The 16,466-nt window shown below is 43.2% G+C and overlaps 3 protein-coding genes across 3 annotated transcripts; all 3 read left to right on the top strand.

The window, feature by feature from the left end:
* Positions 1 to 2,106: 2,106 nt before the first annotated feature.
* Positions 2,107 to 3,031, top strand: PGRI_093430 (DUF3632 domain-containing protein; the record flags this gene model as incomplete). Its single annotated transcript, XM_040797056.1, has 2 exons — positions 2,107 to 2,503; positions 2,550 to 3,031. The coding sequence occupies 2 exons, from the start codon at positions 2,107 to 2,109 to the stop codon at positions 3,029 to 3,031; spliced, it is 879 nt and encodes a 292-aa protein (XP_040649867.1).
* An 896-nt stretch (positions 3,032 to 3,927) lies between these two features.
* Positions 3,928 to 6,433, top strand: PGRI_093420 (beta-glucosidase; the record flags this gene model as incomplete). Its single annotated transcript, XM_040797055.1, has 2 exons — positions 3,928 to 4,096; positions 4,155 to 6,433. 2 exons carry the CDS (start codon positions 3,928 to 3,930, stop codon positions 6,431 to 6,433), a joined length of 2,448 nt encoding a protein of 815 aa, XP_040649866.1.
* Positions 6,434 to 9,760: 3,327 nt separating this feature from the next.
* Positions 9,761 to 10,558, top strand: PGRI_093410 (Haloacid dehalogenase, type II; the record flags this gene model as incomplete). The annotated part of the gene is made up of 1 exon (XM_040797054.1): positions 9,761 to 10,558. One exon carries the CDS (start codon positions 9,761 to 9,763, stop codon positions 10,556 to 10,558), a length of 798 nt encoding a protein of 265 aa, XP_040649865.1.
* Between the last annotated feature and the right edge of the window lie 5,908 nt (positions 10,559 to 16,466).

Genomic DNA, 16,466 nt, shown 5'->3' with positions numbered 1-16,466 from the left:
CCCCGAGCAACGGAGACACTTTCCTGTTCACCCCAAGCCGGGATCGGGATAAAACAAGTTCCAAACAGCGAGCAACCCACTTGAGCCCATAAAAATATCCATGCACTGGGTACGGAGTATAGGAGCAAAAAAGTACTCTTCGGAGGGGCCGTGCTCGGCCGGGCAATGACCAGCGTCGCAGAGCATAGGAGCAGGATGGCCCCATTGGTAGGAACGCCTTTGTCACGACAAAGATGAATAATAGCAGTGCTGATTCCTGCTCCAGAGGAGGAACCGGCTAGGATGAGTTGGGTGAGATTGGCCTTGATGTGTTTAAAATAAGAAGTTTCTCTGCAGAATCAAGTAGGGCATCTAGTACCTCCTAGGAATCTTCGACCCAGATCGGGAAGCGGTTCTCTGGAGCCGGTCGGGATTTCACACTGCCAATCACGAAGTCAAGAGGCTCTTATGATGATTATAAGAGCCAGAGTTCCTCCGAGGTGCCTCGAGTCCAGCCCCCACCGTGCGTGATCAAGAGAATCGGTAGCGAAATTTTATCTCTCCCTCTAGCGTGCAGACGGTCGAACAGTGGAAGTACACTTTCAACCTGATATCGGCACCACCGCTCGGACTGTGGTCGACTTTGTATAACCGACCGCTTCTAGGGGTGACTCTCGGCCGGTTTTGGTATCAGATGTCGCCTTGTATACTCGAATGGAAGTCCGAGTCGCTAGTGAAGTACTCTGAAGTGGACATGATGAATTGATTGGATACTTATGTTGGGAGAAAAGTCCCCTGCGGTCAAAATAAGATTGTTGAACCTCCCCCGTACTACAAGCAGTTATATATCACAGCCCTCGGGTAGGAATAGAATGGACTTCCGTCGGTCTCCGGGTTAAATCTCCACATGGTATGTAAGGCTTGTTCCTTTTTAGCTATTACAGATCATTGTTTGCTTGTTTTGGTATAATTTACATCCACCCCTCACTTTTCTTCTCTATTTCTCTACTCACCCTTCTCACCTCTAGTTGCATGACCCTGACCCTGCCTTTTGCACAATTCAATTCTTTTCCTATATCATTTTCTCCCATGTAAAAACTGATACATACGACCATAGGGTGTGGAAAACAGGGCTTCCCGTCCGCTCAGCCGTACTTAAGCCACACGCCGGTGAGTTAGTAGTTGGGTGGGTGACCACCAGCGAATCCTCACTGTTGTATGTTTTTGTTTTTTATCTTTGATTGTTCAGGAATCCCTAGTAGACACCATGTCGGTCAAGCGGGAATAATGTAGCCGGCAAAGCAGAGCCGCACCTAAGAAACCGAAAATTTTTGATAGACCGGTCACTTGCGCATGTGCACTTATCAGTAATAGTGGCCATGTTAATTTCAGATTCTGTATATAAAATGGAAAATACTTAAAGATATAAATATTAGGTAGGTCATAAACCCGTTAGCTCCGCATACAACCAGAGAATGCAGCGAAGTGTGAGCTATCATCACTGTTTAAGATGTCAAACTTAGATATTATTATCTTCCAGTTCATGATCGAGATCAAGAGATGTAGTAATTTATACAGGTGAATAAACCGTTGAGCGTTCCTAGCGCGAAATGCAGAGCCTAACAAACTAGCTCCAACCCTACTAGCGCTAGTTATCGGCAACGTAGTCAATATATCTCAAGCTCAGCTATCCACATTAGCATCGGAATTCGATGTAATCACCGCACCTACGATTTCTAGTCGGTCAGAGTAAACCTGTGTCCCCAATATCTAAGGGTGAGGCACTCCATGCTTTGGCCCCAAGATAGGTGGAGATATTAAGAATGCTTGATACTACCTACTACCTTCTGAGGTTAGAGGCTTGGGGTCAAGAGTGGGGAGAGCAAGCACTACAAGCCAGCCTGGCCCCTGTAGCTAAGACGGGCTGTGGCAAGTGTTTGATGCCACACCATTCAGCACAGCCCACCATCTCTGTACAGCCTTATCTGCTTCTGCAGATCTCAAGTAAGCCTCGTCCTTCTTTTGTTATTCAGTCAAAGTTTCTACTTCCCACATTCTCTATCTCAAACATACTTTCAATCTACCCCAAAAACACCTACTTTATTTGATTACTTGCACACCCTCACTATGAGAAAAGAGAACTTCATCCGACAAATCGAAAACTCCGTTGAGTTCAAATTACTCGACAAAGTAGTCAAGGAAGAAGTTACAGTACAAGATGCAGTCCAAGAAATCATCAACATGACCATGAGTGCATTGTCCATTCATGGTCCTAATAAACAAGGCGGGGTCGGTCTCCCAGACTACAACGTCTCTCTTGCGGTAATGGAGCTCACTCAATGCCTGGAACCATCCAAACACACCAAGCTTGTGGAATTTATATTACATCTCCAGAAAGAAGTTGCCGTTAATCCATCTACGAACGAGCCCCTGAGAGTGCAGGGCGATACCCTCTGGACAGACATGCCTTCATTCGGCTATACAGAGCTTGAGACGTGGTATGAGTTTGGTGGCGATTATAATGGTGATCTATCCACCAATTTAAATAGTTACAATGCTAACACGTGCAGACCCATGTGATGCAACGCTAGATTCTAAGCAACGAGGTCGCTGGGTGAATCTCAACGCTTTCCTCGCACAGCTTACCCAAGCTGCAGACATTCACTATTCACCCGCTGATAGAGAAGTGCGATTCTCCCCTCTGGACAAATCACTACGGGGTATCTGGATCATGGCGATGGCACTTGAGAATGAGTGCCTTCCTGCATCGATGGGAGATACGGCGGCAATGGAGGCCGCTTGCCAGTGGTTCATATACGCTGCCGAACGGCTGTGGGCCAATGTGCTCAATAGTCGTACTTACCCTAAGGTGTCTGGCGCTGGGTCAGGGAAGAGGTATAAAGAGGAGGGCTGGACGGGCTATACGCGGGAGAGATGGAGAATTTGGGAGAATGCGCTGGAGGAGGCTAGGTCTAAGTGCCAAGATGAGCGGATGTGGAAGCTGATTAATGATGCTTTGATCAGTCTGAGAAGAGGAATGGTAAATCAATAGTGGATGGACCCGTCTAGCTCTAGTGGACATTCGTTCGAATGCTCTGGGTGGTTAGTTATGTACGATAATGACGTCGATTCTTTTCAATATGGCGGGCTTGGCACATTCATATAGTCTTTGAAAGATAAGTAGTGATATCATATGATTAATAACTACATGTATGTAATATTTAAGTAGCCTGGAATTGTATTTGCTTTGATAATGATTATGAATCCCCTTACCCCTCTTGAGAAGGTTGGCTCGGCGAGGACAAAGCATGGCCCTGGGGCCACCTGTAGGTGGACACCACAGAAGCCGATTCGTATGGACTATATCATCAGATTCAATGCAGCCCAGAGTATGTGAGAACTACATACTCTGATTGCATGGCAACATTAAAGAATCTTGCGTTATCCTTTCAAGTTCTTTCCCTTCACATCTGCCATACTGCTTAAATCACACAAAGCGTATGTTTTACTCACCAGAGCCCAATCCGCTACTCTTGTATACTAACAATGCACCCCGCAGAAAGTCAACTTTACGGAGATGTCCAGTACCAATAATATTGTCGGGAGGGATCATTAAACTTTACCAAGCATCCGAAGTATTGCCGGCTGGTGGAAAGATGTTAAAAGAGAATGCCAATTCGTCAAGATCAGGACACTAATTTCCCCAGAAACAGAAAAGTGTGGGGTCTCCACCCCCACGAACTTAAAATGTCGGCAAAACTCCGGTTACGGACAATTTTCACATTTACCGGCAGAACTCTGGACTCATCCCTCTGGAAATGTTTATGTTCCGGTACCGAGTCCAGGTTCTGGGTTGCGGGTGGCGGGCTATAAGAAGGAGTGGCCCGCATGCTCCCGACAGACCTCCAGAGACCTTCCAGCTTCTCATTTCGAACATAGCTAAGGAAAATGGCTCGCGTCACTCAGTTTGTGGTTTCAGGCCTTTTGGCCGCCACACTGGCCAATGGTCAATCATTTGATGGAACCAGTCGAAGCGAAGATGCCTTCAGCTATATACAACCTAAGGACACAACCATTCTGGGCCCTTATGGACACTCCCCTGCTGTCCTTCCCTCACGTACGTTCTCACTTCAACCTTAATGAACTCAAGTGGTCTGTCGCTAATTCAACGATAGCAAATGCTACCGGATCAGGCGATTGGCAGAAAGCCTACGCTAAGGCCCAACAGTTTGTAGCTAAGCTGACTATCGATGAGAAGGCCGACATGGTTACTGGGCAGCCAGGTCCGTGTGTGGGAAATATTGTCGCTATCCCACGACTCGAATTCCCAGGCCTTTGCTTACAGGATGGCCCCCTGTCAATTCGGGTGGCCGATTATGCTAGCGTCTTCGCTGCCGGTGTCACAGTAGCATCCACGTGGGACAGATCTCTCCTCTATGAGCGAGGGTATGCTATGGGAAAAGAGTTCAAAGCTAAAGGTGCCCACATTGCACTTAGCCCGGTTGCTGGTCCACTCGGCCGCTCTGCCTATGCAGGCCGAAACTGGGAAGGCTTTGCTGCTGATCCTTACTTGACCGGTGTTGCTATGGAGGAGACTATCCGTGGCCATCAAGATGCTGGTGTGCAAGCTACTGCTAAGCACTTTATTGGCAACGAGCAGGAGACTCAGCGCAACCCTACCTATGACACCAATGGAACCGTCACGGATGTCATCCAAGAAGCACTTTCCTCCAATATTGATGACCGCACCATGCACGAGCTGTACCTTTGGCCCTTTGCAAATGCTGTTCGCGCCCAAGCTGCCAGCTTCATGTGCGCATATCAACGTCTAAATGGTTCTTATGCTTGTGAGAACTCCAAGGCACTCAATGGCCTGCTCAAGGAAGAGCTTGGCTTCCAGGGATATGTCATGTCCGACTGGGGTGGCACTCACTCCGGCGTTGCCTCTATTGAGGGCGGTCTCGACATGAATATGCCCGGTGGTCTTGGTCCCTACGGGACGATCCCTGAAGCCGGCTCCTTCTTCGGCAAGAACGTGACTTATGCAGTCAATAATGGAACTGTGGATGAATCTCGCGTCGATGATATGATCATCCGTATTATGACCCCTTACTATTGGCTCGGCCAGGATAAGGATTATCCTAAGATTGACCCTTCAAGTGCCGACCTGAATACCTTCTCACCCCGATCAACTTGGCTGCGCGAGTTCAACCTCACCGGGGAGCGAAGCCGTGATGTCCGCGGAAACCACGCGAAGCTGATCCGTAAGCTTGCAGCCGAGGCTACGGTCTTGCTAAAGAACGAGAAGCAGGTCCTTCCCTTGAAGGCTCCCAAGAACATCGCCATCTTTGGAAATGATGCCGGCGAGAACACTATGGGCGCTGTCAATCAGGCAACATTCGAATTCGGAAATCTCGCATCTGGTGGTGGCTCAGGTACCGGCCGATTTACCTATCTCGTCTCCCCACTCGAGGCCATCAAGACCCGCGCAAAGGAGGACAATGCCCTCGTCCAATACTTTTTGAACAACACCCAGATTGCGACTGAGAACGTCACCGACCTTTGGGTTCCTACTACTCCCGACGTGTGCCTTGTCTTCCTCAAGACCTGGGCTGAAGAAGGAGCGGACCGTGAGAGCCTGACAGTCGACTACAACGGCAACGAAGTCGTGGCATCCGTCGCCAAGTCATGCAACAACACAGTCGTGATCACTCATTCCTCTGGAATCAACATCCTCCCCTTCGCCAATCATCCCAATGTCACCGCCATTCTCGCCGCGCATTACCCCGGCCAGGAAGCCGGTAACTCCATCGTGGACGTCCTCTACGGCGACATCAATCCTTCCGGCCATCTTCCCTACACAATCGCCAAGAACACTAGCGATTACAATGCCCCGCCTACAACCGGTGTGTCTACCAACGGCCCCGACGACTGGCAATCTTGGTTCGACGAGAAGCTCGAGATCGACTACCGCTACTTCGACGCCCAGAACATCTCCGTGCAATACGAATTTGGCTTCGGTCTCTCATACACCACCTTCGGCCTTTCCGACCTTACTGCAGAGCCCGTGACTGATTCAATCTCCTCTATTCCCGAAGAGCAGCCCGTCCAGCCTGGCGGAAACCCCGCTCTCTGGGAGACTATCTACAACGTCACCGTCTCAGTTACCAACTCTGGTGATGTCGAGGGTGGGGCTGTTCCCCAGTTGTACGTTACCTTCCCGGATAGTACACCCCAGGGAACGCCGCCTAAGCAGCTACGCGGTTTCGAGAAGGTCTCTTTGGCTCCCGGCGAGTCTCGCACTGTTGGATTTGAGTTGATGCGCAGAGATTTGAGTTATTGGGATATTGTTTCCCAGAAGTGGGTTATCCCCGAGGGAGAATTTGTTCTTCGGGTTGGATTCAGTAGTCGGGATTTGAAGGAGGTCGCTAAGATTACTCCTGTTCGTGCTTAGAGTGTGACAAGGAAACGGGGCCCGTGACTGTAGTTGAATGACCCGAGGGATAATAATGAGTTTCTCCATAGCACGGGAGCACAGAGAATGTATATAACCCCTAGATTATTACTTCGTACAGAATACATATGGCCCCTTCCAAAGTTATCAACAACCAAGTTTGTCAATCTGGGCTTTAGATTCCACAGTTTGATTCCCATTAAAACTGCATTGAGTTAGATGTTACCTTTTTTACCATTATATTTTGCGTCGTAACCAACAGGGAAAGATATCCAACAAATGTAAGACATTATACTAATAATCTCGAACAACAATAGTCGGCCGTATCAGCGCTCTTGTGATATCTTTTCAGCAGTCTTTTCGTCGGTCTTTCCAGTGGTCTTTCTAGTGGTCTTTCTAGTGGTCTTTCTAGTGGTCTTTTTAGATATCATTCTGTCTTGTCAGTTTGAAAATCGACGGCAAATAAACAGGCGGGAAAAGGCTTTTTAGAACGGACTTTTCTAAGACCTTCGATATCACTCACACACAAGCCAAATGAACCAAATTGGCCGACTCTTTTGAAGTCGCAAAAGCAAAAGCAAAAGCAAAAACATACAACAGTGAGGATTCGCTGGTGGTCACCCACCCAACTACTAACTCACCGGCGTGTGGCTTAAGTACGGCTGAGCGGACGGGAAGCCCTGTTTTCCACACCCTATGGTCGTATGTGCTTAACACTACACTAGAGAGAATCATACAGTCAAAACGAGAGCGTCGCATGAAGTGGGGGTGGGAAGGGAGTGCCGTAGACCGGTGCGAACGGGAATCCTTTAGGCCACGCACCCTTCTTGACATGAAAGGCACTGAGCTCTGAACCTCTACTTCAGTCTTGAACTCCTACGTGAGGGCGGCCTCGGTGTCTCCGCCCCTGTCCGGGGTGTGTCATGCCATGCGAGCGCTAGACAGCTCCCGCTGTGGTGGGAGCTGGACCAGGTATCGGGGGGCCAGGGTCAGGGTCATAATGGGAGATCCTCGGCGGTAGCGTCGGTACGGGAGTTCGAGGTCTCTCTCTGTCCAGGACGCTGGAGGCGCTATCTGACTCCCAATGTTGGTCGAGAGAGGAGGATTGGGGGTCCCCTATCTGCTGAAGCAGGTTCGGGAAGGCGACTAGTGTGGTTAGCAAAATTCTGCCACGATAGCAGAAAGCCAGCCTTAGAATCAGCAAATTGGAGACTTACTTTGTTATCACTTCGTAGCGGCTGATGAGAAGGGAAGGTGAGAGATAGCGCAGCTGAAACTCTAGAAAAGGACAAGTGATATTGCTAGAAGGTGAAAGAAAGCGAAGACGATTGCGGATAACAATAATAAGAGATGTTTGAGTGAAAGCTTGAGAAAGGAATTTCCAGTCAGATTTGAAATGACATAAACGAAAACCAGACACAAATAATTTTCTTTTCCTGTAGGGAATATTACCAGTCGTCGGCGTAATGCGTCGATATGACCTAGCCAAAACGGCGCGTCAATCATCCGAGCCAACTCTTACTAAACACCTACGGTGCAGGTTATCCTAATCCAGCGGGTTAGGGAAATTGATAAAGGGTAGGTAAATAGTGGTAGATCTAAGGTTGCGGGGAAATATTTTGAGCCGCCTTCGGAACCTAAAGCCATGTGGGCCAAGGGATCTTAATGGCCGAATCGGGAGAACTCAATTCCCGTATATACTTATTAAACATGTTAATTTCATTCACTTTTACTGCTCTATTTTTCTCTAACTTTCCTTGTCTTCCAATTCTCTCATCAAGCTCCCAATATGGCACGCAGACCTGCTCGATGCTACCGGTATCGCAAGAACAAGGTTAGTGGTCACTCCAGTGTTACAACCTGGCCCTAGACTAGCGAGTTACACACTAGGCCAAAAAGACCAATATATCTGAGCATAATGCTCAGATATATTCCAGGCTCCGATATATATAGTGCAGGACATGACATCCAGCCCCTTTACGCAACGATGAATCCCATCTAAGATGGTCTTTTTTTAGCCTTCCCTAACTCACGCTTCAACCGTGGTGTCCCAGATGGTAATATCTATATCTTTGATCTGGGACGGAAGAAGGCTTCTGTGGACGGCTTCCCGTGCACCGTGCACTTGGTATCTAATGAATACGAACAACTGAGCTCAGAAGCCCTGGAAGCTGCACGTATCTGTGCGAACAAGTAAGTTAATCTGAGCTTATACAATTTCATCTTTATAAGATAGCCAAGCTCCGTTCTTCTTGAAGATATCTCGTCAAAGTTGCAGGCAAAGAGACATTCCACATGCGCATCCGAGTTCACCCTTACCATGTAATCCGAATCAACAAGATGTTGAGTGTCGCCGGTGCAGATTGTTTACAAGCCGGGATGCGAGGCGCATTTGGCAAATCAGCTGGTAAGGTGGCTCGAGTAAACGTGGGCCAGATTCTGCTTTCCGTGCGAACTGTTGATCGACATAGCCCGACAGCAGTGAAGGCACTACATCGCTCGATGTACAAGTTCCTTGGTCGGCAAAAGGTCATTGTTAGCAAAATATGGGGATTCACTCATTTGCTGCGCGTTGAGTATTTGCAGTCAAAGGAAGAAGGCCTATTGCGGAATTATGGTGCATATGTCCAGTTCTGTCGGTGGAAGGGAGATGTGACAGAGAATATGCAAAACTTCCCACAGATCCTCTTCGAATACATAAAATTCCCTCTAAATCCAGTCTTTGCGTGGTGCACAACAATTTTTCATAGGAGAGGAAAGTGTGACCCGATATTTGGGGGATAGCGTTTCATCAATATTGACATGAGTCACGTTCTCTTCCAGTGTTCGTAGGTTTCGGTTAAGGCGCTGATGGGTGAGGCTCCAATCGGGTGTATTGTACTTCTTTAGATTCCTAAAATATGCGGGGCTTGGTAATTATTTTAGACCCAGCCATATCAATGTTGGATCCTATCCAGGCTCTAAACACGTGTGGACGAGCCCGGAATTGGGCGGTGCCTAGATCTAGTTATCCGATCCGATTCATTCGCCTAGTTTCGGCGCTTTCCCTATCATTCTAATACCCGAGGGCCTTGTTGGGCTCTTGCGTTGCCAATCACATGCGATCGTAGGTAATAAAAATCCGAGGTTGATGAAAAGAACGGAAGTTCAGTATCGACATTAAAAAGGTCTAATCCCATCGCGATAGTCTTGTGTCAGCATTTACACCAGTGAAGTCGTCTGTTTTCCTTTCTCTTTTGAGGCCATGGTGCTTTTCGCTGACTAACGAGTTTCAGTAATTCCAGGTTGATCTACAGTTTATACAGAAGCTTTCATTCTCCGATCAAGATGTCGCGGAACAATCTGCCTTCGATGATATTTTTCGATGTCCTGGGGACAATTGTGGAATGGAGATATTGCATCGCAAACGAACTGAATACCGCAGCACAAAGGGTTCTGCAGGACCAAGCGCGAGACTTGAGTGCCAATGTGCGAGCACGTGTCTCTGATATGCCCACTTCAAGCTGGCGGGAGATTTCTGAGGAGTGGCATCGCGCGTATATGAATTTCGGAAACTCATACGATACGTCTAAGCCCTTTGTCTCAGTAGACGAGTATAACCGCATTTCCTTGGAAGATATTCTCACCAAACGGCTCCTTCGGGGATTATTCAATGAGGACGACCTCAACGATTTGACGCTCGCTTGGCATCGACTTGACTCACACCCAGATAGTGTTCCAGGCCTTTCGTTGCTGAACACTAAATTGTCGACTTCTACATTATCCAATGGTAATGTAAAACTGCTGGAAGACCTACAAAAACACAATTCTTTGCCTTTCAAGCACATCACTAGTGCGGAGCATTTAGGAGCTTACAAGCCGTCGCCGGAGGCCTACCATGGGGCTGCTCGGAGATTTGGGCTCGAAACTTCGCAATGCTGTCTTGTTGCAGCCCATCTTGAGGACTTGCAAGCCGCTAAAAAATGTGGGTTTCAAACAATCTATGTCGAGAGAGAGTTGGAAGAAGCTTGGGATAGTAAAGACGTTGCGCAAGCAAAGGAGGAGGGATTTGTCGATTTTTGGGTTGGAGTTGAAGGCTCAGGTTTGATTGAAGTTACTCGGTATTTTGGAATAGAAAGCGGATGAATATATTATCCAGCAACCTTCATGTTCTCTTGGATCATTTGGTCACATGTATATATGACGATAGTACATGGATGTATCCGATGCCAGATCGGGAAAGGACATCGGATGATGCACCCCTGCTTTTGTTCGGTGATATCATTACCAGTGATTATTATTAATCACTCACCAGTGTATAGGTCACCCCTTTTTTTTGTAATAGATTGTATGCATTAGTACCGTACTTATAATATGCATTAGCATTCCCTAACTACATAGGTACCTAAAGATTATGATTGGCCATCAGGGAACTATTGAGGCCTGGGCTACATTGAGCACAATTCCATTCTATTACCCGTATTTAGTCCTGGAATCAAAAGACCTAGTCAAGATGTCACAAGTGGAGAGTCATCCCCAATTCGGGGTGCCGCAATTCCGCCAGGTTCCGAGATCCTACTCTTTACCTGTTTTATCCCTTGCATTTTCAATGCATCCACAAAGAATGGAGGGTGAAGAGAGCCAAGTATAGGGCTGTGGATTTTGTTTCCACCGCCGACTCCATTTTGGTAATTTCCACGAAGAACCTTGTTTGAGGAAAGGCATCGATATTGACGTTTTCGGGAGAAGTCAAAAATGTCTCGCTTTCTGTAACGTCACTATTTTTCTTACTTCTTTATTTGCTTCTTTTAAATCAAGGCTTTGACTATAAAGAGCCCAGGAGGAGAAAATCACCTAAAACACTGGTGAAGTCCTAACCACCCCCGATCGTCCGGATCGCACGGCGACAACCAACGTGCCGCACTTCCACAAAATTCCACATATCTCTATCCAGAATCCGAGTGAATAAGCTCATTAGTAGCTGTTCACCATGAAGTCCGACTTGTCAATTTATCGACCAAAGCCTCGCAACCCCTTTCCACCATTTCTCCGCCGTATTCGAATGGAGTACTATCGTTACGAGGTCACGTTTGGGCTTTATGTGATGACCTCTGGCGAGAAGGTCGTAGTCAACGCCCTCGTCATCGTTTTCATGAGCCTTCTCCTTTGGGGTCTGCTTCAGTACTTCCCATCGCTACTCTACCGGAAGGTTATCGGCATGTTATGGTTGTTGACGGGCCATAGTGATCAGAAAGTGGGCATGGTGGTATTGGACAAGAGCAACTTGACGAACGTGTATCTCTGAAAATCCTTTCCAGGGTACGAAGGTTCAGTATCGTCAAAATCGCCAGCTAACGCAGGCGGACAATTTCAACGAATCGCTTCATTTCACCTGCTTGACTAATCATGTGGTATGAAGGGCATGGAAGGGGCTATCAGTCGTCGTCAGCCCTCATGTTCAAAGCTGATAAACCCAAGTGGTATTCTTGGATGATCTGGTCTCGGTTGTTGGTTGTATGCTTGTTTGGCTATATGGTTTGATTACATATAGGGGCATTGTTCCCAATGCTGCTGATTGTTTGCTTTATATGTATCAATACCCTAATTTTTTTTCTTCTACGATCTAGAATTCTTCCTGCATCGCCCTCTTGTTGTATTCCCGTACTTATCCCTAACATCTAAATGGCTCGAACGCGGTGCCTCCCAGGAAATTGGAGAAATTTTGGCATAATAACAACCTACAAGTCATAGGATAGACGCAACCTATCACGCCTTGGCGATCTTCTTCCATGGGTACGATCGGGAAGTACAGCAAAGATAAGAAAGAGTACCAAGATATCTTTAAAGACAAAAAAAAAAACAAAAACATACAACAGTGAGGATTCGCTGGTGGTCACCCACCCAACTACTAACTCACCGGCGTGTGGCTTAAGTACGGCTGAGCGGACGGGAAGCCCTGTTTTCCACACCCTATGGTCGTATGTACTTGGTATAGTACTGTAGAAATAAATTTAGTACAAACAATAACAAAGGAGTGAGTAGACCTAGAGGTACCTAAGGATACCCATTTGGACAGCTGGAAATAAACCTCAGTATATTGGCAAAAATAAACTCCCTATTCCATCGTACCGTATCTGGATGTATACTTATACTTCACAATACACAACCTTGAGAAATATAGTATTAGGAAACTTCACTCTATATATATATACCTATGCACCAGTACATGGAGATAAGTTTAACATCGAGAAGAATAGTCGGCTACACAAGCGGCCTTGTGATGTCTCTCTAGCGGTCTCTTTATCGGTCTCTTTAGGGATCTCATCAGTAGTCTTCTTAGATATCATCATGTGTATATGCCCTGTCAGTTCTATAGGTCGACAGCAAAAAAAGGCGGACAAAGGCTCAGTGAAATGAACTTTTGCAAGTATATCCCTTGAGAAAATAAACCATAGAGAACAAAAGCTCCTTTTATCAAGTCCTATGGCTAACACACAAGCAGAGATTCGACCAATTTCTTTTTCTCAATATGTTCGTATCAACCTCCTCCTGATAATGCCTTGTAAACCAGCACCAAATAACTACTCGATTCCCCTCTACCCCAATCACCCACAAATAGGTTAGTGTTTTCTTGTGAGGTAACTAGTACTATCCCCGTGCCTCGCCCACTTCTGTCAATAAACGCCAGAAAATGCAGCCAGTATCCCATCACGAGACTTTGACAAGTTGGATAACTATCCTAATCGCCGTTAATTTCAGTAGTGTAAAGATATCTTGATAAATATGATAGGAAATGGGAAGCCAATGGTAATAAATTGGAAGAAATGGCTTTGTTCTTGCATAGTTATAGTATATTATTTCACACTTTCATTTCAGTACCCATACTTGAATTTGGTCCTACATCTACCATACTCAGCCTTTCGTACTAGATCTACTTTTCCAGTACTATAGCAAGTACATACGACCATAGGGTGTGGAAAACAGGGCTTCCCGTCCGCTCAGCCGTACTTAAGCCACACGCCGGTGAGTTAGTAGTTGGGTGGGTGACCACCAGCGAATCCTCACTGTTGTATGTCGGTGTTCACCCGTTTTTTTATGATTCGTTGGGAAATTCCCTCTTGCCGCCCTAACGTTTAGCCCATTCCGCCTATTCACCTGAATGCCCTGAAGCCCGTCTATTCTTTACCTGATCGCCCTGAATACCCCTGAAGACTGACGTGGCCCCTTGGCTAAACTTTCCCTCCCTAGTTCCTGCTTGAGAAGTCCCAACTTGATGGCATGAACTGATCCTGATTGGAGCTGACCATGGAAAATAGATTCACTGTCGCTATTATAACTGTCTGGTCTGGTCTTGGTTAGGCCTTGACAAATCACGCGGTACCAGTACCGTAGTACCAGTAACGTGCCGTGACTAAGGGTTCACTCCGGTCTCTACGGTACTAAGCTTAGCGGTACTGATGCTCTGGTCCTATACCGTAGTACCGCAACGGTAGTACCGCGGTACTATAAATAGTATAAATATAGCTAAATTTATAGGATCCTATGATTTATATAAGTTATATAGAAAATCTATATATTTTTAGGTATTTAGCTTATAGCTTTAAAATCCCTAACAGTTATAAATTATAATATATAAAATTTAATAATCTTAAAAATCTTTATTCTAAAGTCTACCTCTACTTCTTTATATATATATTTATCCTTATCTCTATAGCGCTTCCGCTCTCTCTAAGGATACTAGCTCTTAGAGACCTATCTTTAAGTAATTAAAATACTTAGTAAGGGGAGTTTAGTTAAGTTATCCTCTATATTATTAGTATTATCGTTTTCGCTATTACTATTAGCCTTACTACCTTCCTCTTTATTATTACCTTCCTCTTTATTATTACCTTCCTTTTTATTATTACTAATTATAGCTATATTATAATTAAAGAGCTATTCTTCTTCCTCTATATTAGCCTCTAGCTATTTAGTTAGATCTTTACTTTTTATAAAAAGCTAAGGTTTAGAACTTTCTATATTAAATCTAGTTAAATAACAAAATATTATTAGATCCTAGATAGTTTTTATATTAAGAGACCTATATTAGTAATAATAGATATTATAAGTAAAGCTAAATAAGTACTTTATACTTATATTAGTAGTAGGAATTAAGAAGATATCTTATATAAGGGCTATAAGTATTAGGAACTCCTTCTTATAAAGTCTTTAGAATTAATATAGATTATCTTTATTAGTACCTAAAATAATTAGTTAGCTATAGACTTAAGATTAGTAGATAATATATATATAAAGATTAAGATATCTTTAGAGTTCTTTTTACTAATATAGCTTTCTTAGTATTAGAGTCTAACTTTTTAACTAAGCTTAGGCTAATAGACTAGATATTATAGTACTAGTTAGTACCTTACCTTTATTTACTACCTATATATTTAGCTAATCCTAGAAGTACTCTTTAAGATAGGAATATAAAGAGCTTTTATATTTATAATACTAATCTTAGTTATTACTAACCTAGTTATTACTTTTAAAGTAGTCTAACTTATATAATAGGGTAAGAATTATCTTTATTATATAAAGATATTTATAAGCTTCTTTAGTATTATAGTAGTAGACTAAAAGTTTCTATTTACTAGCTTTTAAAGCTTATAATATAGCCTATTTCTATAGGACTCTCTTCTAAGCTAATAGATACTAAGTATCTTTAAAATAGCGGAATAGTATATTATATACTTTAAAGATAGAGGATATAGTTATATCTTTAATCTTAGAAAGTCTAATAGTCTATATATAGAAAGGCTTTATAATATAAAGAAGGTAATTAACTTATTACTACTCTTATAGATTAAGTTAAAATTAAAGCTAGTTATATACTAAGTAGTATTAGTTAAATACTTAAAAAAGGTAGTTTACCTATTAGAGTATTAGATATATAGAGTTCTAGTAAGTCTAGATATCCTATATTAGTATAAGCTTTAGCTTAACTTCTTAAAGATTTAAGAAAAAGTCTCTTTATTAAGGGCTTATATTAATAAAGACTATAAAAGTATAAATCTATAGTATTAGTTAGGGATAATAAAAGAAGAAATATAAGATATAGCTTACCTTTATAAAGGTATAGATAATACCTTCTTTAGACTTTATTTATTATAGTATAACGCTATAATCTTCCTTTAACTATATAGTATAGGCTATATTATTCTTTAGATTAACTTTTATTAGTCTAAAGAGGTCTTTTAAACTAAGTTAAATAATATAAGTAAGATATAGGATCTATATAATATATATATAATTTAGGAGGTTTAATACTTTAATTAACTAGTAGAGACTTTCTACTAGTATTTTATTATTTAATATACTATTAGTAGTTACTATAAGTACTTAATTAATAATATTATACTTAATAAGTACCTATTAAAAGATACTACTTAAATAACTACTAGTATACTAACTATATACTAGTTAAAATCTAAGGAAAATCTTATAATAATCCTAATTAGTATTAAAGAAATAGTTAGTAATAGTAATAAATACTTATTTAAATAAAGATATCTAATAGTTAAGACTAATTAAGATCTTTATACTAGTTAGAAGATAGGAAAGTACTTTATACTAGTCTATTTAGATAATTACTTTAAAGCGATATTATATAGTCTTTAGTATAAGAAGTAGAGGTATCTCTTTTAATAAATAGGTAAAATAAGTAAACTTAAGAAGCTCTAGTTATATAAGGAATTAGAAAGGAAATTAATATATTCTAAGTAGATTAATTTAGATTCGCTCTCAATTACTAGTATTAAAGGCCGTTTTCTAAAGGATTAGGTAATTAGACTAAGAAGTTAAAATAATAATTATTAGATTTAAGAATAAATACTTTACTATAAATTATAGAGATTAATATAGGGTTTATTAAAGTAATATATTAGTCCCTACTTTAATATAGGACTTACTTTCCTAGTATCACGATCTGAGCTAGCTTCTACCTAGTAGGAGTTTCTGACCTTAGTCAAAACTGATTATAAAAGAATCTTTGACCGCGATTAGAAGGATTCTG

Source organism: Penicillium griseofulvum (assembly GCF_001561935.1).
Source record: "Penicillium griseofulvum strain PG3 chromosome Unknown contig_14, whole genome shotgun sequence".
NCBI classification, from domain to species: Eukaryota; Fungi; Ascomycota; class Eurotiomycetes; order Eurotiales; family Aspergillaceae; genus Penicillium; species Penicillium griseofulvum.
Note: the sequence above shows the minus strand (reverse complement) of the source record. Positions and strands in the feature narration are given on the sequence as shown.